Genomic DNA, 26,684 nt, shown 5'->3' on the forward strand with positions numbered 1-26,684 from the left:
AGCAAGAAGTTCCTTGCAGGAAAGGTGGAATTTTAAAGGGTCAGACTTTTGTTATTACTAATGAATTAGAAATGATTGCCACCCACTGAAGACAAGAAAAATCTTGCATGTGATCAGCTGAGCCAGCACTGGGAATGATGCGTCAAAAGGGAGGTTGTATTTTTTCTACCATCATCTGCTGGTAGAAAGGTACAATAGTCACTGTTTCCAGGGCACTATCAAATAAAACATGTTCTCCTTTGTTCTTGCTTTGAAAATGAGTTTTGCTTTAATGTTCTGTAAATGTAATGCTTCTAACAGGTAAAGAGTCAAAAGATAGTCAAGTTAGTGTCAGATTTTGCTCTCAATTATCCCAGGAGCAATTCCATTGACTACAGTGGAGCTATTCCAGATTTGCACTGATTTAAATGAAAGCAGAATTTCCCCCATTCTCTACACATCAATCACCTGACTGTTCCTCTGTCTGCTGTTGAAGTGTAACACGCTCTGTTTCTTCCCTGTACTCTGAAGGTTGTCTTGCTAAGAGCCCACGCAGGAGAGCATCTACTCCTGGGAGTTGCTAAACGGTCAATACCATATACAGATTTTCTATTATTAGGTAAAATAATATAATTTATTCTTGCTTTGAAATTTGCACAGATTTACATGCTGGATAATTATTATGTATCCTACTCATCTGCAATTCCCCTTGCATTCAGGTAGCTAAGATATATTTCACCTGTTATGCTTTATGCTCTTAAATTGTTGCTACTTTTCTCCAGAGGTGGCCGCACTGCTATGGTGGATAAAGTCCTCTCTCCATAGAGCCTGTACATCTGTTTGTAGACCAAAGAGGTTGGGGAACTTTCTGGATGTCAGACAATATATAAATAGGCAAGATCATCACTGTATTTTAGCCAACAAACTGTACTGATAGTTTAGGCTGCTAGAATGACATTTTTTTGTTATGACTAAGAAAAAAAATAAATACAAACCAAACTGTGGCCCATTGACCTGATAACTTCAGTTACACGACAGCAGATTACATGCAGACATGCACCTTCCACCCCTCTGCTTCCATAGCACTGCTAGTACATGGATATAAAACTACTAGATTTTGCTTCCCTCCAGGTTTAAATTTAGGCACAGCCCAGCTTTGGGACACTGGAGGGCAGACTTACAATGAGTTTGGAGGTAGAAACCTGCATGCTTTGCTCTCTGTTAGGTTTATGCCTCTGAGTATCTAATTCATAGATTCCATAGCCAGAAGGGACCATTGTGACCATCTAGTCTGAGCTCCTGTATAACACAGGCCATAGAACTTCCCCAAAATAATTCCTATAGCCAAGCTTTTAGAAACACATCCAATCTTGATTTAAAAATTGTCCGTGATGGAGAATCCACTATGATTCTTGGTAAATTGTTCCAATGATTAATTACTGTCACTGCTCAAAAGGTATGCCTTATTTTCAGTCTGAATTTGTCTAACTTCAACTTCCAGCCATTGGATCCTGATATACCTTCCTCTAATAGATTGAAGAGCACATTATTAAATATTTGTTCCCCAAATAGGTACTTAAAGACTGTAATTGTCACCCCTTAAATTCAGGGTCTCATCTTTGCATCCCAAGGAAAAACCCAAGGGACTAAGGGTGAGAAAATCTCCATGAGGTTCTCTGTGAGGTGCTTTCTTCCCCATGATCCATTGATGGGCTGACAAACAGGTCATGAGGCTGGTTCCCAGACCCCATGTATTACCAGGATCTGCAGAGATACTGGAGGATCAGCATGAGACCAGCTACCTTACATTGCCTAACGGCACTGGTACTCCAAGAGAGCTGCTCTGATAGGACTTCCACAGTCACTAGTTTCCATAGGAGCCCTTTTTAAGGAGGATCATTACTGCCCAGGGCTGTACTGTCCTGCCGGGGAAAGTCCACAGAGCCAGTGGAGAGATGATGTGCAGCCTCTTGGCCCCATAGAACTCCTACTGCATAGATCCTCAGACTCACGGATAGTTTGGTACTGGCTCAAGGAAAAAGCCAGGGGAGAAATACTGCAGAGACAAGAGATTACTCCTTATCTCCAGACCAGAGGGAGACTCATACATAGGTCTTGGAGTCCTTGAGTTTTGGTTCAAGGTATTTATGTTGCAGTTGGAATACTCAGAAAATTAAAATGATGCTTTAGTTAGAGACAGCATGTAAATGTTACCTCTGCTAATGCATACTGAACGCTCACAGCTCTACTCAGCATTTTGGCTCTGTCCACACTGCAAAGGGAAGGTGTGATTGCAGTGTGGGTAGGCACACCCATGTCATCTTTAATCTAGCTAGCACAAGTAACAACAGCAGTGTAGACGTGGTGGTACCAGTTTCCACACAGGCTAGCAACCAGAGTCCAAGCCCCCTAAGGTCCCTGGATAAGTACTTTGCTTGCTAACACGTGCTATACTGCTATTCTTACCTGTGCTAGCTAAATTACAGCTGACACAGGTATGCATACCATGCTACCATCACCCTGTCACTTTGTGATGTAGACATCCCCTTAGACACTGATGCCTAGAAATTAAAGTGATCGTCCCTTAGAAATACTGAAGAGAGATTAGATCAAATTTAGATTAGATAGATATTTCCTTGTAATTTAAGATGGTGTCTTCTTCTATCATCTAAAAACAGTCAAGATTATCCACTGCAGATGGGGAGGGGGGAGGGAAGTTGGTCTCAACAACATTATGTTGGCCAAACTTGGGTCAAATAGTTCTACAAAAAATTATACCTGAGTAAGGCTACAATTTAGTCATGACTTCCAGCAACCTCTGTGACTTCAGCCTGCGCTAGTCAGGAGCTGCAGGATCTCCCACCACCCACGGGGGCAGGGAGCTGTGGGGTACCTCTGCTGCCTCTGGCTGCCGCCACAGCTCCGGGCCACCAAGAGCGGAGGGAGAACCCCTTGTGCTTCAGGGCACCGGGAGTGTTGGCGGAATCTCCCCAAGGTCTGGGCTGCTGGGGGTGGTGGGGGAAACCCAGAGCTCCTGGCCACTGGGGGTGGTGGGGGAACCACTGAGCTCCCAGCTGCCCGGGGTGGAGGTGGAATCCCCTAGCTCTCAGCTGCCGGGGGCCCCCTGGAGCTCTGGGCGGCAGGGGTACCCTGCAGCTCTCAGCTGCCAAGGGAGGCAGGGGCACCCCACAGCTCCCGACCCCCATAGACAGAGGGGGATCCCAGAACTGCAGACAGCAGTGGTACCCCGCAGCCCCCAGCTGCTGCAGGCAGCTCCTAGTCCCTCCGCAGCTGCCCTGCTTCAGACAGTGTGAGGACTCGCAGATCCCTATTTTGTCACCATATTTTTAGTAAAAGTCACGGACAGGTCACGGCTGCTGTGAATTTTTCTTTTTTGTCCGTGACCTTTACTAAAAATATCTGTGACAAAATCTTAGCCTTATACATGAGTTACAATATTCTTGTGGCCAGATGCACAGACAGATATAACAGGATTTGCATGAATAGTTATGGCAACTGCATGCACAAATTGGGTAATTAAACACACAAATGCATCTAAGTAGTTATTTGCCCATGTCAAGTCTGAATTTGAACATGAAATTGCATGTGCAAATTATATACACAATCATGTGCTGCATTCTGAAAATATGGCTGTCGGTGTCTGAAGAAATGGGTGATTTGGTAACGCACCATGTCCAAAGAACTGGTGTAAATGGCTGATACTGATGTTTTTTCATCTCCTCAGGAAATGATTTCATCATTCCAATGCACTGCCCAGAACTGGAAATTGCTCGCGTAGCCATTCGAATCCTGGATGAGTTGGTAAAGCCCTTACGTGACATCCAGGTTGATGACAATGAGTATGCATGCCTCAAAGCGATCATATTCTTTGACCCAGGTAAGTCTCTCAGATTTATCAAACCACTATCATCAGTGGCAGATCATGGGATTCCAAGAGAAGAATCTTGGTAGAAATAAAACAGGACATAAATGGGTGGAGTGAGGGGTCTGGTCTGGGGAGAAAAAAATGGATCATTTATGGCATTTCTTGAAAATGCCAGTATTGTTGCTCCTCCTCCATTTTGTGGTGCTCCACTCCCTCATTGCCTAATTGCAAGGTTTGTAAGTATTAAAGCAGAAATGATGGGTTTTGTTATTAGGTCAAGGATTAGGAATCCCAGAATCTGTATGCTATCTTGGCTACTAATGACAGCTCCCAGGCATCAGTTATGCTTTTCAGTTGGTTCCCAGCTGTAAAGGATTAATGCTTAGCAGTGCATTAGCAGGCAAGCTAAAACTGGTCTTTTCTTGCAGACATCTCTATTATTTGCACAGCATTAGCTCCAGCCCGAGAGACATGCTAAACCTTACAGAACCTGCAGGAACTGAGTTGCTTCCAGAGTTTGGCCTCACTCAGAGATGTATATCAATAGAAAATGAGGACATGCATGCCTATATTTAATTTTTCTGTAAATTAACCAAGCAACAGACGATTAAATTAAGGACCAGGAGGGAGCATAAAATTCACAAATGGTTAGGCCATGAGAAGTGTTGATTGGCTGCAGTTTCCATCAACATCAGGGAGGACGCTGCAACGTCTCATGCTCAGAGTACAAAATGACAGAATAAAGAGAAGATTTGGGGACAAGAGAACGGGAAATTAGGGCCTGATCCGAAGCCCGTCAGAACAAATGAGAGACTTTCCGCTGACTTCAGTGGCTTTGGATTAGGCTCCAAGTGAGACAAATGAAGACACATTCCAGGGTTTGTGAGAGCATTACAAATGGTTGAGGCTCTAAAAAATAACACACTTTTGGTGTCGTATCACTTATTAGAGTTGAGTCATTTGACCAAAAGTTGCTGAATGCTGGGCTAGATTCAGCAGGGGGAGTAATATAAAGAGCAAACCATGAATGCAGGGGATTGGATGGGGCCACCTCACATACAAGAAGAGAGGAGTGCACATCAAAGGCATGGCCTGCAGGAGAACTTTCAAGACCTGCTGCTTTCCTAGCTCACATGGTCTTGAACAGCTGTGTTTTTACTATAACCCCTTGCTGAGTGCTATCCATCCATCCTCCTGTCCCTCCCTCCACACCTCTCTCTTACTCACATGGCGCCCATTACTGTAATATCTGAGCCCTTCACAACACTCCTCTGAGTCACAGACGTGCTTTTATCCCCATTTTACAGCTGGAGAACCGAACCTAGGCCTACGCCAAATGCGACATTCTTCTACTGGCACTTACCTGTCAGTGTATGTGTCTTCAACTCATTTCTCATCATGGCCCTGAGCCGTTTCCTATGTATCTGGAGGGCTGCAGCTTTGAAGCAACATATGTTATGGGAGATGTCTCCTTCGTGCATACTCTTCATGACTGTCCTGAACAGACTAAACTGCAGGCACCCAGCCCTACCTGTTCTCCTTAAACACTGAAAGTTGCTTCAATCCTTTGGGACAGTATGTGTGAAATTTCCAAACAGCTTAAAACCACCTGGACTGGAGTAAGAAAAGATTTGTTAGGAACATACAGAGAAAAATTCAATTAAAATAATAGAAGTGAGCTGCATATCACATCTAGACTTATACGCTGCAAAAGTGAAGGCAGATACCATAAGTACTATCTCCATTAATTACAGTATACAAAGCCTCTTTCCTAGTCCAGCAGGGCAGTGTATTTCAGACCCAGCCTGTGGTTTGAGGTGCCCTGAGCATCATCTCTTCTTGTGTGATCCTGCAGTTCGCCCTTTCGGGTTACTGTGCCATTCCCACAAAGATATTTGCACAGTTGAAGTCCCACAGGACGATAGGATGGTGTCTCACGAAGCATGCACTGGATGGTTCCAAAATCCATTCAGGATTATTTTCAGTACGTTGGATAGATAATTCTTTATCCCAATTTCCCTTTACTATTCTACATAGGTTTTTATACTGAGCTCATCACTGTAGTATCTGAGCACCTGCCAGTATTGTATTGAGAAATGTGATTACACAACTGTCACACGATGTTTATTCTCTCAGCCTCTCCCGAGGTGAGAAGCTTGTACAGTGGGTGTGTCTTAGTTTGGTGGTGTCTTTTTTTTTTTTTTAACTATAAATAGAGTTGTTGCTTTGTTTTGATGATAAAGAAGGCAGGTCAAAGAAATGTGCCTTGCAGCTGAACTGGAAAGTGGCACAGTGTGGAAAGGGCATTAGTTACTGGGGGAGTTCATGCCACAGTCTCAGACCAGCCCCCCAAGAAAGTTGTGTCTCCCCCCACACAGATGAGCTTTACTCTTATTGTTGAGAGTTCCATTGCGCCAAAGGAGGGGAGTTGTCAACCGCAGGCTTTAAAACAATCTTTCAGATTTCCTGTGCCCAGGCTGTGGAGTGCTTTGAAGACAGGGGGCAAGACTATGAACTTAACTAGAAAATCCATGGGGACTCTATTGAAAATCTGCACATTTACACGAGGCATTCATGCAACAGCTGTTTCTCAGCTCCACCTTCACAGTCTATTTCCCCACAGGCCTCTACACCCCGAGGAACACCCTTAGCCAGGATTTTTAGGCCAGAACAATGATTTTGAAAAATAAAAGACAGGCCCCTAAATTCATATTTATGCCCCAAAGGAAGTGGCTTGGTTTTTCAGAAGGGCCGAACATGCACTAAATTCAATGGCAGTGGCTGGGTCCTCAGCACTTCACCCACTTCTTTTAGGGCATAAATAATTTTAAGCTCCTATTTTTCCTGTCTTTGTCTTTGCTTGTTACCATGGGTGGCAGGTGACCCCCCCCCCCACTTCAGGGAGGCTAGCCCGCCGGCCCCATCCCTTCCACCCGAGGCCACGAGCCCTATGGCTGGAGGAGCCCAGAGCCCCTGCTCCTGCCCCCAGCTGGCCTGCCCCAGCCACCCCAAGCCACTGGCTGGCCAGCTCTGGCCTGAGCTGCCCCTGGCCACCCCAGCTGCTGGTGGGCCCAAGCCCTGAGCTCCAGGCCACCCTGCCAGCTTCAGGGGAGAGGGAGAGGGATGGCAGGACAGTGTGTGGGAGGGGCCAGAGGTCTGGGTTAGGGGAGGCTTAGCATCCCCCGGCCTCTGATTACCCCCCCTCCATGTTTGTTAATCATCCTACCCACAGGAATCAAACTCCTTTTTTCCTACCATTCCCTTTAGACATTGCTCTGCTCTCTGTGGGATGTGAACTATTGACAGATTAACATGGAGCAGCCACGTTACTCTGGACACATTCCAACTTCTAGGCTAAAGGAGAAATATTTAAAAAAAAAAAAGGTCACTTGCCATATAGGTGTATTTAATCTTTTCTTCTAGAGTCTGGATGACTGACAGAGCTGTTCCAGCTTGTATGTGTGGATGGGTGTAAATTGTCTGTATCTTTCTACCCCCCCTCCCCTCAGATTGTAAAGGCCTGAGCGAGCCTGGGAAGGTGAAGAACATGCGATTCCAGGTGCAGGTCAACCTGGAGGATTATATCAACGACCGGCAGTACGACTCTCGAGGGCGGTTCAGCGACATTCTCCTCCTCCTACCGCCACTCCAGAGCATCACCTGGCAAATGATAGAGCAGGTCCAATTCATGAAACTCTTTGGCGTGGCGAGGATTGACAGCTTGCTGCAAGAAATGCTTCTGGGAGGTACGACCCCACTGAGACCCTCTTTCTTACCTGCATGCCTTGAAAACCGTATTTCAAAGGCCTTAACAATAGTCCCAGCACCAATGCCATATTTAGGGAGGCCCCAGGAACTTTTCAGATTGATCAAATTAAAGAGACTTTGGAGCCAGATCAGCAGTTGATATAAACTGGCATAGCTGTATTGAAGGAGCTGTATTGAAGGTGAAGGAGCTATGGTGATTCATGTCAGCTTTTTTCATTAGTGCATGGACGGAACTGACCCCCCCACACACACACACTCCTTCAAGGGTACATTTTGTATTAATACAAAAAGTAAATTGTAACCTTGTGAGAACATCATATTCAGGGCTGAACTGGGGGCACCTGCAAACAATGTAGTCAGCCATGGCCACGGATGAGTATCCAAAATGCTGGAGCTGGGAGCAGCAGGAATCAAGTTCTTTTAGGTAACTAAGACAACAGTGGCATAGTTGGAAATGGTGGGGTGCCCCAGTAGAGAGGAGAGCAGGAGAGGACACGGGGGACTGACCAAAGTGGGGATATAGTTCTCCTGGTCATCCCGCTACAAGCAATTCTTCCATTCCCTGTAAAAATATGTGACATGCCTTGGGTCATAGGAATGCTTCTGCTGGTTTTAATGATAGGGAGAATGACTTCTTTTCCATGTTCCTGTGCAGGAACCACTCTTGATGTACAGTACCAGTCAGGACCTTCCAACCTCAACCTAGAATCTCTGCCAGGACACGCAGCTTTGCCAAGCATGAGTTCTGTGATTCACACAGCTCCAGACCGTAGGTGTCCATCTTCGTGCTATTGGCAGGCATAGTGTGGGGATTGGGTAGGAAGCTGGTGGGCCTATAAGCTTAGTTTGATTTATTTAAAGCATCACGCTTCAACTCTGTGGGGCTAAATGGGGCCTGTCATGTTAGATCCAGCAGCAGGGGACAAAACAGGGGTCCAAACCTCAGGATCCTTCCTTAGTTTTTAGCCAGGCAAAACTGCCACTGAAGGCAATGGGAGAACTTCAGACATAGGTCCAAGATGCACTGGGCCGTACATATCACTATGCCCTATTATGACAGTGTCATCATTCCACTTATAATTTAATATTCACAATCAACACCCCAAGCACTCAAAAATCATGAGTCACTCCCCTACCCTATCCCTCCAAATCATGAGATTTTAAAAATACATTCCAGGTACTTTTTATTTGTCTTCTAGTTTTTGCACCTTTAGGTTACACACTTCCCAGGTTTCTTCCATAACCACGAGAGCAAGAAACTTACTTTTTATACATGAAAACTGAATCCAGGAGCAGGGATTTTAAGATCACCAAATAGCATGAGACTCTCAATCAATAGCAGGAGCACGGGCAACGCTATTTTATATGCGCAAAGGTACAAGTGTAAAAATTCAGAAAGTAGGGTACACAGCAGCCAGTGTGATGTTTTATTATATGCAAAGTAAATTGTGAGCAAAATAGAAATTATACCATTTAAACTGCGTGAAAGGCTAGTTCCTAGGTGTAGAATCTTTTGCTGAGGTTTTTTAAGAGAGCCCATTATTAGGCAACTGATTTTATTATTCCTTTCATGATAGCTTAAGGTATTCACTGAATTGGCAGATGGCCCTAATTCTACTCCTCTTACATTTTTTCCATAGCACAGACTGCAACTTAATAGAAACGCTGCGGAGAACTGACTCTCTCCATTCCCACAAACCACCTCTTCCGCTCAGACTCACATTTCCTGTCTCGTAGCAACGACAGCAAATGTGTGCAAAGAAAAGTAATTAGCAATAATGTCTCGAAGATAATTTAGCTCAATTTTCGATGCTATTTAACAGCTAGGCACACAGAGAGCCAGCATCATGTGATCAGTCAGCACTCTGCAGCCTACCACTGGTTCACAGAGCACACTATAAGAGCCATTGCTCTAATTAGAGATCAGTGGGAACACAGTTTCCCAAGTATTGTTTATAAAGACAATGCAGTACATTGCTTGGTGAAACTCCTAATAACCCACCCTCCACCAAGTCCCTGATCATATAGTGAAACGGGGAAGAGGCTACCTGCATTCACAACAGGCTACAACCCCATTTTGGTACCACCTGTCCTCCAAGTGTTTTGCTGCAAGTCAAGAGCTGGGTTCAGTTCCTCACATCGCATGTGGCACCCTGGACAAGTCATTTAGTCTCTCCATGCCTCAGCCTGTGAAATGGGGATGATGATACTTACCTCCTTATGCAGCGTGTTGAGAGTGGTTGCTGAAGAACACTAAGAACAGGTTATTAAAATGAGGCTCTCAGCACTTCCCTACCTTGCAGAGGTATTGTGAGAATAAATGTGTTAAAAGATGGAGGGGCTCAGACACTTACGAACTTACATGGTCCCCACTACCAAAGAGTCATTTCCTAAATAAAATGATCTAATTAAAAAAAATTTAATTTTTTTAATGAAAAAAGGTATTACCCATATCAACTTTTGAGGACTGTTTTGAAAGCTAGCACATGTTCAGTTGTTTCATAAAGACAACTCAAGCTAGCCACAAAACTATGCTCATGTACTACATTTGGTGCTATTCATGAATGTGCATCTACCTCCCCATCTTGATTCTTGTGACTCTACTTTGGTGTCTTGAACCAGATACTGTGCTATTAAAAACATTGTCTCCCAATATGTTTTAATTCTTTGTTTTTATTTTTCTCCCTTGCAGCATCTCCAGAAACATCCCTTCCTTCTCCGTCTACCAGCACAGGAAGCGAAGACTACAAACTAGGCCCAGCCCCAGGGCCAGAGGCCGTTGTGAAAATACTGCCTCAGACCATCGTACCCAAGCAAGAGATTTTATAAGGGACAGGCAAAAGAAGCCTACAGCAATTCCCAATGTCCCTATGTAAAGTTAAACCATCCCTGCTTTCTGCCATGGCAATGCCCAGCAATTGCCTGCTTATAATGAGATCTGATGATGACACCCTTTCCTGTCAGTGATTAAAATGGCACTGTCATTAGACTGTGGCTCAACAATGTTCTCTATCACCACCCTCTTTACTGGAACAGCCTGGACTTGAAGCTGTTCATTTTAGAACCACCAAGACTGTAAGCTCGTTGGAGCAGGGACTTTTTACTTCATGTTTGTCCAGCACTGGGGGACCGACTACAGAAATATAACTGAGTATCTCATATAGCTATTGTTGATTGCTAATGAGCATTCTATACCTCAAATAGAAACAGGCCTTCTCACACTGCCTATTAAAAGTTGAAGTACATGCCTATCACTTCTGCTGCCATTCAAGCTAAATCTAGAAAGCCTGTCTGAAGCATAGATCAGAGATGCTCTTTATAACCTACAGGAGATTATGGCTTCCTTATTCCACACAGACCTGGTATTGTACAAGATTTTTATGCTGTTATTTACTAACATATAGTGCCGTGGATTATGAGTCACGGACCTTAAATTCAGATTAATGTGTTCTCAGGGCCGTTCAGGTCTCAAGAATTGTTATATTTTAATAGCTGAAGCCCATATTTGGTCTGTGATAAACATCCCAGGAAGGAGTGTTCTTTATTCTGATTCTAACAAACTTGCTGTACTATGCAGGAGGCAGTATTTGTTTATAGATCTGGAACCCAGCTACTGCGTTTCGATACTTCCATTAGGTCTTTTATAAATATAATGTGTTGATAGGAGAGCTGATGATAACACTGTAGCTAATACTTGGGAACAATGCAATCAAAACTAAGTGTAAGGAACCAACAAAATAGGCTTGCCAAAATATTTGCTTGTACTATACACATACAAACATCTTGGCTTCATACCATAGCTGAAAAAAGGTGAAAAAGTCTTAAAACCTGAAGATACTTTCCCTAGTATGTAGATATAGTTTTGCTGCAGCTTCACAGAGCTGACAGTGTGCAAATATCCTTTTTAAAAAAAACAACAAAACTTCACAGCCCTGTTTTATGCAGACTTCTTTTTATTATTTAAAGTAGCTCTCCCAAGGATCTGTCATTGAACTATATATTTTGAAAAAATGTTATTCTGTGCTTTTACATCATGGGGTATTGCTGTACTTAATGTGTAATTCCTAAGTTAGCCAGGCTCCAACTACTTCAAAATAGCAAACTTATACAACAAAAGTATTCTTAAAAAGCAGCCATACACCACCTTAGTTGGCTGCCTACATTGATCAACAGTATATTAAAGACAACTAACCACAACTGTTTTTTTACATAGCCAAAACTTCACTGAACTTTTAACATGCTTTTGGAGGAATAGGAATAAGCTCATAGTTGGAAAGAATGCAAACTTGTTATTAATACTGCTGTCTTCCAACAGCAGCTAGTTCCCTCACTTTAATGATTTGTGAGTCTTTTCCAGTGCTACACAAAGACAGATACTCAAAGGTTGAATTTCTGCTATGAACCCAATTTGTAATATAACAGGACATGTACTTTTTGTTCCTCAAATTTGCACTCTGTGAAATTGCCTTCGATGCCAATAAGCTAAAAGAATATTTTGATTTTAGTTTGTGCATCAACAACCAACCTTTCAGTATAAAAGATTAATTGTGTACAAACTATGTACTTCCATTTCCCCCTCTTCCCCCATGTACACAAAGCTCATGTATTGGTAATGAATGAAATGTAGCTAAATAGAAATCTATCAAGTGAGCAAATTCCATTCTTTGAAAGATTGTTGATATGGTAATGCATAAACCAAGGGTTCTCAAACTGGGCGTCAGGAGCCCTCAGGGGGTCAAGAGCTTATTATATGGGGGGGGGGAGAAGACCGTGAGATGTCAGCCTCCACCCCAAACCCTGCTTTGCCTCCAGCATTTATAATGGTGTTAAATATGTACAAAAGTGTTTTTAATTGTTAAAGGGGAGGGGCACACAGAGGCTTGCTATGTGAAAGGGGTCACCAGTACAAAAGTTTGAAAACTACTGGTATAAACAAAGCTCAGATGGAAAGACTCCACATTCTGATTTACTTTGTTTTTGCAAATCATTTTAGTAGCAAGTTGCTCAAATTTCTGCACCGAATTTCCTGGGCATATGCTTCCTCTAAAGATTTTCACCCAAAGCATATAAAGGTTAGAAAAACAAACTGATATTGATAAGCATGCAAGTAATATAGGCCAACCTGTTTAACTGGACATAGCCACGATATAACTTGTAAGCATTGTGTAGTTAGCACTTTATGGCTCAGTGGTATGGGGGGAAATATTTTGCTATGGCAACATACTGATATTTGATCTTGTAAATACATTTAAAGAAGGTATCACATTAAATCTTTGCAAATTGGTTTTGTTAGCATCTCATAACTAAAAACACTGTGCTCTTATCTGTTTAAAAAAAAACTGCTCAAGGTTGGAATTATTTTTCACAAGGAACCACCCTCTTTGGCCTTTCCACACCCCCCACCCAACCTCCCAAGAACACAGGCCTTTAAAAAAAATAATCTAATGTATTCATTAAGGTGTATTCAAATATGCTTTGGAAGTTGTTATAGCTTGTGCTGTCCCAGATTTCTGGATTTTCTTTTTTAAATAAAGGTGCAAGAATGAATTTTGAGACCTTTCTATACTTTCACAGCATGTCTATTGCTTTACTGAAACAAACAGATATCCCAGAAAGCACAGCATTACCTCTTCTTTCATGTTTTATTTATATCTGTTTTACATAACAGATCAAAGCATGTGGAAAATATTAAGGTACAGTCTTATGTATACTTCAACTTCTTCCTGTATTATAGACCCAAGGGAAACTATTGAAATATTCAATACACAGTAAGTTTTCACTTACTAGACTATGCAACTGTGATATGTGGTGGTGACCATCCACTTTGTTATTTTGGTACTAAATACTGTTGCAATACAAGTTACTCTGATTTGCTACTGTGGGACAGCTGGAAAATGCTGAAAGGACTGCTACTAGCAGTACCTATTTCTGTAAGAAATTCAGAACATAAGCAGAAAGCTATACCTGAATATAGACATTTCAGCCCAAGAGAATTTCAAAATAAAAAGCACCAGCCTTTTCTATCATATTCTATTGGTAATTATACTACTTTGCAATGCAACTTGAGTCACATGGCAACATACAGAATGAAAAATAGTGACTGCAGGACAGGTGAGCATCAGTGTGTTCATGTGCTCACTTATTAAGAGACTCCATCTACCGTATTTAATTTCTATCTTAATTAGTCACAGTCAGGTAACATATTAAGAACGCAGAGTTCTAGAACGTTTTGCTCTGCTGAAGTAATCATCAGCCTTGAAGACAGTTGTGCATTATGACAGCACCGAGAACCTAATGGAGAAGATATTTAAAAGAATACATGACAGCTTCCTCTAGGATATGGAAAGATGTTTTTGGACAAACTGTCACTAGTCTCCGCTGCAGTTCAAGACTTCAGAAAAGGAGTATGAAATAGACCATATTACTTCTAAATCGGCAGTTCTCAAACTGCGGGTCACAACCCTGTTTTAATGGGATTACCAGGGCTGGCGCTGGCCTTGCTGGGGCTGGGCCTCAGGACAAACCTGAGGTCTTCACGTTACAGCCCTCTTTGTGATTTGGCTTTGCCCCCTCACCCCACCCAGGGTGGAGGGGCCTCAGGCTTTGGCCTCACCCCACCCAGGGCAGCGCAGCTTGCGGGCAGGGCAGGGCAGGTGCACTTAGGCTTCAGTCCCCCTGCTGAGGTCATGTAGTAATTTAGTTGTCAGAAGGGCGTCGCAGCACAATGAAGTTTGAGAACCCCTGATCTAAATTAAACAAGCAAAGGATAAATTGGCTAGTTCCAGCTATGGAGTTTTTATTTCAGCTGAAGGAGGACACATGACCTCTTAGGATATGTCTACACAACAGCTGGGAACATGCTTTCTAACCCCGGTAGACACACTAACAGGGCTTGAGGTAGAGCACTATAAATAGCAATGTCGACATTTCAGCTCAGCCAGTTCAGGCTCTGAAGTCCACCCAACCTCCTAGGCTTGAAAGCCTCAGCTAGAACATCCACATTGCTATTTTGTGTGTACTAGCTCAAGCCTGTTTAAACGGGCTGGAAGACTCGTTCCCAGATGCACTGTAGACACAGGCATACCTTTATAGACAAATGTGACTACAGTACGGCTTAACTACTCATGTATGAGCTTCTCAAAATCAGAAATTGTTAAAACATGCTACAAAATACAATTAAAAAGTGTTAGCACAAGTTTATATAAATGCATTTAAGGTAGTTTTCTATACAAGCTGCCATGAATGAAGAAAGGATCAAATGATGGGAACCTTGACAGCTTTGTAAATAAACCAGAGACTCGAGTCAGCTAGTGTAAAGAAAGAGGCAGCACTGGTTTGGATAAGGTTTTAATTATCGATTAGCAAACCAGGGAGGTAGGTTTTGCCTCAGTTGAGGCTCAGAAGCCGTTTTAGCAAACATCTGAAAACTGAACAAAAATACACTAAGCAGGAGTCTTGCAATGAGTCTTTAGCTCCCAGTTTTCAAGAGTTTACTGAAATATCTCAATTATCAAAGTATTCATGTTAAAGAAAAGCCACTACTGGATTTTCAAAGCTTGTTTTGTGATGTTTCAAGGGAACAGTTACAGTATTAACTGGTACCGGTTTTAAAGCCTTCTTCAGGAAGCCACAGGTAAAATATCAAATGGTAGTTTGTCTTACCCTAAGTTAAGATTCTCCTCCTCTGCACTCTCAACAGCTTTTGCCTCCTCCTCATCTTTTATTCCTCCCCTATCATTGTCTATATTAAAGACCATCTTATATGGTCTTCAATATAAACAGAAAAAGGTACTTTGCAGTTTAAAGAGTAGTTCAAAGAGGTAGAAATATGCTTCTAATGTATGGAAAGAGCCAACCCCAGATGTATTGGTGCTCTCAGTAGACAATGGTTTGGTTCCTCCCTTGCCCACCAAAATGGGTCCCTCATCTCTCTCTCTTCTTCAAGTGGCTCATCACTCTCTTCTTCTACCCCTTCCTTCTATAAGGGAGAAAACATCTTCTTGCTGGTCAACCTCCCACTCCTGATGCTAGTGTTTGGGACGGTCACCTGGAACACATTGTACACAGCTTCTTGGGAACGGCGGAATTACAGCTATTGTCTGAAACGATAATCCAAGGCAGCTGCCGATCCAGAATACATCTACCCCACCACCCCCTATTTAGGAAAAAAAAGTCAAATGAATTGGCAACATTTGAGAGGACAAGTTAATTTTTGGCCTGTTTGAGAGTCAGTTGCAGTTTGGTACTTTACTTTCTCATCCTGATTGGTGGAAAGGAAGTATTCAAAGGTGAGCAATATTTCAATATGCCAATTTGTGCAGTCATTAACAAAAATGGATTTTTTTAATCCCAGAAGAGGTTTTAAAACAGGTTACGAAGTACTAGTGAACAGACATTAGTGCACACCTTTTCTAACCCAGTATACTTTCAAGTGAGAAGAGATAATATGCATCAATCTATACTCAGATTTACAATTTACAAGAATGCAAAATATTATTCCTTAAGTATCCCACACTATTTAAAGCTATCCATGCACCCAGCACCCCCCACCTCCACCTGTCACTTACCTTACATTTTTAATTGTATGAATTGCATGGCTAGGAAGAGGTAAGGATACATTTTATCAAGAAATATGGATTACCACAACTATATGATCATAGAACTGGAAGGGACCTCGAGAGGTCATCCAGTCCAGTTCCCTAGCACTCAAGGCAGAACTAAGTATTATTTAGACCAGGAGTGGGCAAATTACAGCCCAGGGGCCTTCAGATGTTTTAATCTGGCCCTCGAGTTCCCACCAGGAAGTGGAATCCGGGGCTTGCCCTGCTCCAGTGCTCCAGCCAGGGAGCAGGGTTGGGGGCTTGTCCTGTTCTGCGCAGCTCCCAAAAGCAGTGGCATGTGCCCTCTCCATCTCCTACGTGGAGGCACAACCAGGTGGCTCTGCAAACAGCCCCGTCCACAGGCGCCACCCCTGCAGCTCCCATTGGCTGGGAACCATAGCCAAAGGGAGCTGCGGGGGAGTAGCTTCTCCCTTTGATTGCCAACACAGAGTGGTCATGAAGCTGAACAATACCAGATGGCCATTTTATTGAATGCCCTTAAAATGGATTGTGTCCTTAAACATGACACAGGGTCAATATTTAGTGTGCATGTTTGAGGTCAGTCTGGATTATAACAGCAGGTCCCTTCTGGTTTTGTAATCTGTAACCTATGATATTTCTCACATGCACTGAGAAATTTAGTAAGTGTATCTGTAAATCTAAAAGGCAGAGAGACATGGTCCTTGAACTAAAGAGCTTCCAGGCTTAAAAAAACACAGGTAAAGATAATGAGATAGGGAGTGGAAGTTAATTAACTTTAAGACTTATTCATTACTTTATTTTTACATTAAAAAGTTACAGTGTAACAAGGGTTTGAAAAGCCAAGTCAACTTGATTTCACACACACACACAAAGTCACAGGTTTCAACTGCTTTAAATGATGATATTTTCTGATTTTCATCAGTATATTTTATTAAACAATATACATACTAAAAGCCTCATGACAAAGCCAGATACATTTTCTCCAATATTTATGCAGGATGTTGAACTGAATATTTGAAGATTCTTGTCCAACTTCCAACCTTCCCTCTCATTTACATGATACATGTATTTTTGTTCATGTGTCTGTGGCTTTACTGAATGGGTTCATCTGGCAATTCTCCATATTACATACCTACTCCCTAAGCACTGTATACATCTTCTGAAGTATTGCACAGTTTTGTTAATTGGACCATGGTATATTGAATGGATCCCTTAGTAAACTGACATACTAGGACAAACATGATGAAGAATCAGTACGATTAAGAATTAAGATTCGACATAGAGTTGCACAGAAATGGAGAAACAAATCACTAAGAAAAGAAAGCATATTTTCAGTCTGTGAATGTAAACTTACCAATGGGAGATTCTTGAGCATCTCATACTGCTTGAGGTGGGATAAACTTGTTGCTGTTAACGGTAAAGCAAAAACAAAAACTGGACAAGTTTAAGGCAAGTCCCAGAACAGGGAGCTGTTTACTTTCCAGGCACAGTTTCAAGCTATGCACCAAGGCTCCTGCTTTATCCTTTGTGCAGTGGATAATTCAAAAGACAACAAAGTAATGATAGAAGAATTTTTGTATTTATCTGTAGTGTTTAGATAATCCATTTTCAGCTGTATTTCATCACTTGCAGATTGTGTCATTACTTACAGATCTAGGAACACATCTTAGAACTACTGTTATTTGTCAGAAACAAGGAGCAGTTATATTTGTACACTGTTCATTCCTTTTGTTTTCAAGCAGTTTTGGTTGGAAAATGGTGAAATGGAAATTTTTTCCCTTTATATACTGTATACACATTTTCCATTTTACACTCAGATGTCTTGTACTTGCACAAAGGAGGCTGGGATTACATTCCCTAACTCTGAAGGAAGTCTCCCTCCTTTCAGCGATGGCTCTATTTAAGTGACTGGTGAACTATTTTCCAGTTTCTGAATGCCTGTAAAATCTATACACACACACACACACACACGGCGGGGGGGCGCTGAGGACCTTACAATAATGATTGTTCTTTGGATCAAAAAGTTATACCAATCTGCAATACATTCATTTTTAATCCTACAGGAGGATCTAGTCACTGGTCCCTCAGATACCCACACACGAGTTCCTTTTAAAGTCAATGCACTGAGAATTGAAGACAAGTATCACAGGGCAGAATTGACCCATAGCTAAAGTTAAAAATATTTGATTACTGCACATTTAGAATTTACCTAAATGCCATTTAAGATTAATGCTGCCAAATACAAGACATGCTATTGTGAATCACAGAAGACATTTGGCAGGGCTGGAGGAGTGCATCTGACGTTTATGTTACCACGCGCACAAATCTCGAATTACTAGTATGCAAGGACTGCATGTCTGAAGTGGGACATAACAGTATAATTTTGACTATCAGGACAAATGAAAATATAAATAAAATTAAAGGATTGACTAAGTCATTATTCCCTGAAAACAAATGGATTTAGAAAGCTTGATGCCATTTAAAATGGGCTTCCAACTTAACTACCTGATCTCATGATTGACAACTGCACCTGGGCTCATAATTGCATAAAACACTCAGGTAATTCCCAAAACATTTATCAAATAAACAGTTCAACAAAAACGCAAAATTAATCTCATTAAACAATAAGTTACAGTAGTATGACGACATTTTGGCTTCTTTAGTGTGGTTACACACCTTTTGTTATCCTGCTGAAAGATCGCTACAGCATCCAGTTTACGTTTCTGAAAGTTAATGAGATGTCTGTGACTATAAAACTCTGCTTGCTACAAGCAAATGTCTTGTTTGTTTCAGTTGGTCACAGATTATATGCAGACAGCCATTTCTGGCCTCAAATAAATATTTATATAGTATTCTTGCAAGTTCAAGTATGATTAGGCAGGCTCACACAGAAAACTCAGGTCCCCCTTTCTTTGCTCTCAGCAAAAGTTGCCTGATTCGAAATCCTGCAAAAGGATTGATCCACAGGACTGAAGGTTGGCCCCCAAAGACAGATTTCATCCCTTCCCAGCGTAGCCTCCTCTCCCATGTTGGCTTTTCACTTTTAAGCCTCTCAATCTCCTGCACATAAATTAAAGACAAACAAACAGTTATACACTTAACAGCCAGCAGGGTGAATTGATTTAAATCAAGACATAGGAAACCCTGATTTAAATCAATGTTAATCGTGTTTTGCATCTGTACTTTATTTTCCTAAAGAAAGGTTAATTCTCATTAGTACCATTCAGATTACGAAGATCTTCAATTATGTATACCTATTATGTATACACGCAGACTAACCGGATAATGCGCACCTCTGGTAGCTATATAACATTAAAAAATCTTCAGCAATTTTTGAACGGCAACATGGAATATCTGGTTAAACAATGTTTTGGATTAAAAGGGAGCATCATTACTGTACTCTCATCAGATTCAGAGTACAAACAACTCAAATTCCGGCAGTCAAAATGTTACGTCTGGTTGTCTTGTAGCAGTACAGTGCACTTCTATATTACGGGGTTCGAGTGAAGATGCTGTTAGCCAAGACTTGCAAGGACTAAGTGTCCTACATTTCTCTCCAGCAAACCTTTAAAGCTGAATGGAAGACCAGCACCATGATCTGAAGAAACAACTCTACTCAACCCTCCTCACTATGGAATGGCCAGAATTGGGGGATCCCACAAGACTTTTTCCTGCCTCCCTTCAAAGAGAGAAGTGGGTTCTAAATTGGAAATCGTGACAAACCCTGGGCAGCAATGCAATCAGGCACCAACCTGGTGTGTGTGAAACAAATTAGTGCTATTTCTTTCTAAGAAAGAAATCAGAACGATTCATTGAGCTGTGGGGGAATGAAGCACAAAGTAAGTATTTAAAGCTTGCTGAATACACTGCATATTTAGTAAATATTTTACTGCAACAGTATTTCATGAGAAGCGAAACACTAAGCACAACAAAAAGCTAAAATGAACACTAGTGGCACTGCAAGCTAGGGAGCTGTACTAATAAGAAGCTGTTAACTACAATTATTGAATCTATCAGAAATGAAATAAAACGTCCATTAAGAATCTCAACTCAAATCAGATCATTTACAGAACTCACTTCCCACTAAGGACAGTGGAACACTACCATTTGTTTTCCCTTTTGTAAAGCATACAGCTATTCAATATCTAAGTGCAACATTTGCAAAGCAGCATCAGCTGAGAAAATTCAGGATGCCACTGTGAACTCAACTCCCTGACACCTTCAGTCAATTACTCACATTGGATGACATTCTTCCAATGTTTACACTGCGATTTGGGGAGGAAAATGAACTAACATCAAGTATCAGCCAGTACATTATTTCAGTGCAGTAAAAAAGGTGCAAAAAAAGCACATCGCTAATCCTAGATTTGGCACATTATGTATACTTTTTGTTGACAATCTAAGAATTATGAAAATCCCACTGTAACTGTCGAAGTAATTTAGGCACGCAAGCCTCAGTGAATGAAAATATAACTTGTTCTAAAAGCCTTTGAAAGTCTCACTCTACTGCATCATGTAGGGGAAATCAATACTAAAGGAGAACGCATTTGTTACACATCTGATCATTAGCAAAAACATAATTATTTCCAATTCTCCCAGTAGCAGGAAAAATAATAGATGTGTTTTCAATTTGAATATTTTCACCATGATAAAAGCCCCTCTATCGTATGCAAATAAAGCTACATCTAGTCAAGTCTTATATTAGAATTATTACACCAAGCAAGGGAAGTAGGTTTTACCGTTTCATCATTGCATATTGAGTGGATTTGGGTGCCAAACATAACAGCAGTGAAAGTGAGAAACAGAAAACCCTCAAGGCACAAAAAGACCATCAGGATCACAGTTACAGGTGGGGAGAAGTCACTGCATTCTGTGAAAAGAATAAACTTAATTATGAAAAAAATCACACCAAGAACCCATGCAAATAGCAACTCCAGAACAGTGTGTCTCATCTTCAATACAAAGTGATAAAATATATTTGTATTTATTTTACAGTGGCTAAATCAGCTCAACACCAGATTTTGCAAATCTTTTACTTTCCCATCCCAGAGGCTGTACAGTTCTAGACAATTCAGTTTATTAGACAAGTAAATGCTAATTATTTGAAAGTGACTGCAATCCTGCCTTGTCATATACAGGAACTCCTCACTTAACAGAGTGCAAGAGCAGGGGGACACCCTGACCTTAGCCCCTCTCCTCCCCACCCTGCACAGCAAGCAGGAGGCTCCTGGGATCAGCTCCAAGGCAGAGGGTGGGAGAAGCACATGGCAGTAGGGGGAGGGACAGCTGAACTGCTGGCAATTGATAGCCTGCTGGGCAGCCATGGCTCAAGGAACGGGAAGCTGATAGGGGAGCTGGCGGTCCATCCTGGTTCCAAGCCCTCACCAGCTAGCTCCAACAGGCTGCTCTTCCTGCAAGCAGTGGACAAAGCAGGCAGCTGCCAAATGATGTTATAAGGGAGCATTGCACAACTTTAAAAAGGATGCTCTCTAATTCATCAGCAACGTAACAATGAAACAACGTTAACCAGGACAACTAAGTGAGGAGTTACTGTACCACATTGCACTACATGAATGTACCTTGCCCTGGGGTAACCACAAAGCTACATCAATTTGAGAGCCAATAAGCATCTTTGTGTAAGACTTTGTACAACATTAGCCCAGGCTGCACTTATTACCAGATATAAAGTGAAGAGCAGCTAGACATGAATTCAGCACAAGACACAAACTGCAGACATGAGAGCCCTGCCTGCTCCTGGTTGGCTATTATATCTACCTGAGTTTTCATTCTTGCTGCTGTGTTTTGCTTGCCAAAGCCCGAGCCCCACTACCCGGGGACGAAGTAGTGGGGATTAGCTTACAGGCAGCCCAGTTGGGGCCGAAGCCTTTGGGCTTCGGCTTTGGTTCCTCCGCCCGGGTGGCAGGGCTCAGGCTTTGGTAACCTCCCCACCCTTTCTTCCCCTGGGATTGTGCAGTAATTTTTGTCGTCAGAAGGGGGTCGCAGTGCAATTGAGTTTGAGAACCCCTGATCTAGGTGATAGAGGGGTTAGTGAAAGAGTCTTGAGACTGAAAAACCTCAAGCATTTAACAGAGGAGACTCTGGCTCAGAAGATATCCGTAGGGTTCCTAAACTCTTGCAATACCAATAGTATCAAAGGTTTGGCTGAGTGGGAACCTGTGGAGCATGAATTTAGTACCCATGCAGCTGGTACCAAGCTCTTGGTATAGGAGTGAGTTGGCTCTGCTCCCCTCAGTAACTTAGGGAGGTGAACAGCCCTTGGTACAGTTAATTTTCTTGTTATCAGTACCAAATATTGGTCAGAGACAGCCCTCTCTCTGCCCTCTCAGGTTATCTGAACTCACTACTGGAGTCTGTCTTAGATGACAGACTCCTCTTCACCTTTGTGGTACCAATCTCATTCAGTGCCTGCATGGAACTCCCACCGGGACTTGAGGTCTCTGCAGCCTTCTTGTCAGACAGTGACTGAGAGCTTCTTGGAGATTTACTCCTTACCTCCTCCTATTTAGAGGCAGGTGTAGATGACGACTTTGGTACTGTTGATTACTCAATGCCATGTACTTCTCTACTGATCTATGATGACTGAGAACTTGAGGTGGACGTAGCACTACTTGTACTGGGACATACAGCTTGTTCCATCATTAGAAGTTTAAATTTTATTTCTCAACGTTTTCAGGATCTACCCTTGAAGGAAGTGCAGATCATGCACTTACTGGGGATATGAGTATCACCCAGACAGCAGAGGCACTGGGAGTGTAGGTCACTTATTGGAACAGCCTCGTGACAGAAGACGCTCCCCTTGAATCCCAGGAGAGCCCAGCATTCCCGAGCAAAACTAATAAAAAAATTAATCCCTATAAGGGGAGATCTCCTACCTACATAACTCTCTATGATTGTTTTTTGAATTTTTTTTTAATAGCTCGAGAGAGGAAGAAATAAAAGAAACAACTGTCCTAACAACTGTAGCATCTTAAGCTAAGTAACTATGAGGTAACTATCTGAGGAAAAAAAAAACCAAAATGTTAAACAGGCATATCAGATTCCATCTCTGGTCAAAGGTGGTTGAGAAGGAACTGAAGGCTATTCATCCCCACAGCCCCATACAGCCTTGGCAAGAGGCATGAGGATGTGTTGGGTCGAACAGGCACGGCTACCAAACATCTCCCAATAAAGGCACAGGCTACAGGGACACCTGACATGGAGCACTCAAAGGGACAGTACTCTAAGAAGCATGTATGGCTGGGTTATTTTTTTAAGCTTTCATAAGTTTCAGACCGTTAATAGGGATTTATTATGAGTTTTTTCCATATTTCAATGCTGAGGAAGTTGTTAAAAGTAGCACTCTGTTCACAGTACGCATGAAGACTATAGATCACACAGCAGTTTGGACAGGTTGCCCTAAAGATGAGCCATGCACATTCCAAACTGCATTATAACATGCAAAAAATGAAATCAAGAGATGTGTGTATGAAAGACTGAAGTAAGGCCTTTTATGTTTGAGCCCTGGGTGAGGATATTCAATGAACCAAGCCCCTTACTTGGTTCTAGAACTTCCCCCAGTATTGAGACCCTTATGAAATGTTGCCTCACTTATGCTCTAGAGTCCATCCCTAGTTGTTATTATTCAAGGCAACTCCTGAGCCCCTCATCCACATGCCCTCCCTGGTATTTATAGCAAAGATCCTCCATCCCCTTGCATTAAGGACCCTGGTATTCCTTCAGCCATATAACTCTCTCCATGATCTTGACAGCCCAGCGAGCTCTGGTGCACCAAAACATTGCCTTGAAATACTAATAAGCACAAGAAAACATGGAGGAATTAGCTACTTTCAGCTAAACACCACACAAGAAAACAAGATGGCATGAGAAGGCAAGAGAATATTCATGGCACTTTGTGTTAAACAGTTGAAACATCTGCAAACATTTTATGATTTTTTATTTATAAACACTGCTTGGTTATGGTGGTAGAAGTAAACACATGCTTACCAGTCCACTGTCCTCGGACACAAGAGAAAAACTGAAACCCACACAGAATGAGTGCATGAGCTGAAATTAGGGCTATATACATCTGGAAATAAATAGAAATTTGCTTAGTCTTGATCATTTTGTCAGTCAGTAAAGCTGACATTCCTTGCAGCCAGTTTTTACGATTAGGAAATTACATGCTTGGGTGCAGTATCATTTATTAATTGGATAAAATGCAGTAAAACCAACTCCAGTAAAGTTCAAATAAAAAAATCTCAGCAAGTACAATGATGTACACTAATTTATTAGCTCTTTGGATCAGATTACAATTACAAATGTAATAAAATGGAAAAAAAGGATTACTAACCTTTCTGTAACTGTTGTTCTTTGAGATGTGTTGCTCACATCCATTCCATATTAGGTTTGTGTGCGTGCCAAGTCTGCCGCTGCCGGAGATTTTTCCCTCAGTGGCATCAGTCAGGCTGGCTCTAGCGCTCTCTGGAGCGGTGCACATATGCATTAGTGTAAGGGGCGCCACCGGTCCCACATCCTCTCAGTTCTTTCTTGCTGGCCAACTCCAACAGAGGGATAGGAAGGTGGTTCGTGGAACGGACATGAGAGATGCATCTCAAAGAACAGTTACAGAAAGATAGTAACCGTTTTTTCTTCTTCGAGTGCTTGCTCATGTCCATTCCATGTTAGGTGACTCACAAGCAGTACCTCAGGACGTGGGTTCAGAGACATGCTGACCGCAACACTGCTCTTCCAAACCTGGAGTCATCTCAAGCCATTTGGGTGATGGCAAAGTGGGATGCAAAGGCACAAACCAATGACCAAGTTGCAGCCCTTCAGAGGTCTTGCATTGGAACCTGCAGGAAGAATGCCACTGAAGAGGCCTGAGCTCTCGTGGAATGAGTGATTAAAGTCACCAGAGATGGAACATTCGCCTGTTCATAGCATGCCTGAATACTGGAGGTTATCCAGGATGAAATCCTCTGAGCTGACACTGGAAGTCCTTTCATCCTTTCTGCTACTACTACAAACAGTCGTATGGATTTGTGAAAGAATTTAGTCCTCTTGCTATAGAAGGTGAGGGCACGCTTAACATCCAATGAGTGAAGCTGCCGCTCTTCTGAATTCTGGTGAGGCTTTGGGAAAAAGACTGGCAGAAAAAATGGCCTTGTTGCTATGGGACTGTGAAACCACCTTTGGGAAGAAGGCCAGGTGCAGCCGGACTGTCCTTGATGAACACTGTGTATGGAGGCTCTAATGCAAGGGCCTTGATTTCAGAGACCCTTCTGGCTGAGGTGATCACTACCAGGAAGGCAACCTTCCAGGAAAGAAGTAACAGAGGGCATGATGCTAGTGTCTCAAAGGGAGGACCCATGAGTCTCAAAAGGACCAAGTTTAAGAGCCACAGGGTAATCAGCTCGTGAACCTTGGTTAAAGTCTCTCCAATCCCTTAAGCAAACAGCGTCATCTCGTGAGAGAACACTGATCTTCCACCCATCGGTGAGTGGAAGGCCAAAATTACTCCTAGATGCGAGAGCCAGACCTTGTTGCTCTAGATGGAGTAAGTAGTCCAGGGTGGACGCAAGGGAAGACTGAGTCGGAGAGACGCCTCGATGGGATGACCATATCAAGAATCGCTTCCTTTTGGCAAGGTATAGTGGATGGCTTCCTACTGCCCAGCAAGACCTGTTTAACTTATTCCAAACAGGCTTGCTCCTCTGGGTTTAGCCATGCAACTTCCATGCAGTTAGGTTAAGGGAGCGGAGATTCAGTGGAGTAACCAACCCACGGTCTTATGAGATCAGGTGTGGGCGGAGTGGGAGCAGCGTGCCAATCCAGTGCTGGCACGGTCACACTGGGGCTATAAGAATAACTCTTACCTTGTCAAGCTTGATCTTCAGGAGGACCTTGTGAACCAGAGGAACTGGAGAAAATATGCAGAATAGTAGCTCTGTCCATGCAAGCAGGAAAACAACGGAGAGGGAGCCCGGACTGTGCCCATGCAACAAGCAAAACTGTTGGCATTTTCTATTCTGCTTGGCTGCAAACAGGTCTCGCTCTCTTTGGAAGACGAACCTGATGACCTCTGGGTAAAGGGAGTATTTGTGGTGAAAGAAGGAGAATCTGCTGAGGTGATCCACCAAGGTGCTCTCCAGGCTCTCGGAAGATGTGAAGTCTCGAGGTGTGTGGAATGCTTCATGCACAATTCCCATAGACAGACGGCCTTCTGACACAATGCAAAGGATCTGGCTCCTCCGTTTGTTGATGCAGAACATAGCCACGGTGTTGTCCATCAGTATCTGCACTACCTTTCCTGGGATCTGTGGGAGGAATACTAGGTGGACTCCCCAACCTGGTTGGAAGCATCCAAGACCAGAGACACTAAAGGCTAGGGGGCAACGAAGGGGAGGCTCATTAACACTGACAGGTGCTGCTTCCATCAGATGAGGGAAGCAAGGATGGGGGTTGGAATA

At 42.6% G+C, this 26,684-nt stretch overlaps 2 protein-coding genes across 3 annotated transcripts in view; one reads left to right on the forward strand and one right to left on the reverse strand.

Moving 5' to 3' along the window:
• The window catches only part of LOC115660315 (hepatocyte nuclear factor 4-beta-like), a 40,728-nt gene extending 30,089 nt beyond the window's left edge, over positions 1-10,639 (forward strand). Inside the window, exons 7-11 of the mRNA XM_030581609.1 lie at positions 511-598; positions 3,725-3,877; positions 7,375-7,611; positions 8,289-8,402; positions 10,326-10,639. Coding sequence (XP_030437469.1) covers positions 511-598; positions 3,725-3,877; positions 7,375-7,611; positions 8,289-8,402; positions 10,326-10,462 — 729 coding nt within the window. The 3' untranslated portion in view covers positions 10,463-10,639. The remainder of the gene's footprint in view (positions 1-510; positions 599-3,724; positions 3,878-7,374; positions 7,612-8,288; positions 8,403-10,325) is intronic.
• A 6,345-nt stretch (positions 10,640-16,984) lies between these two features.
• The window catches only part of ZDHHC7 (zinc finger DHHC-type containing 7), a 36,324-nt gene continuing 26,624 nt past the window's right edge, over positions 16,985-26,684 (reverse strand). For both annotated transcript variants that reach the window (XM_030581427.1, XM_030581428.1), the window contains exons 6-8: positions 24,220-24,301; positions 20,955-21,085; positions 16,985-19,275 (exon numbers count right to left, since the gene is read on the reverse strand). In XM_030581427.1, coding sequence (XP_030437287.1) covers positions 19,099-19,275; positions 20,955-21,085; positions 24,220-24,301 — 390 coding nt within the window. In that variant the 3' untranslated portion in view covers positions 16,985-19,098. The remainder of the gene's footprint in view (positions 19,276-20,954; positions 21,086-24,219; positions 24,302-26,684) is intronic.

The sequence above is a fragment of the Gopherus evgoodei genome, chromosome 12 (genome assembly GCF_007399415.2).
Source record: "Gopherus evgoodei ecotype Sinaloan lineage chromosome 12, rGopEvg1_v1.p, whole genome shotgun sequence".
NCBI classification, from domain to species: domain Eukaryota; kingdom Metazoa; phylum Chordata; order Testudines; family Testudinidae; genus Gopherus; species Gopherus evgoodei.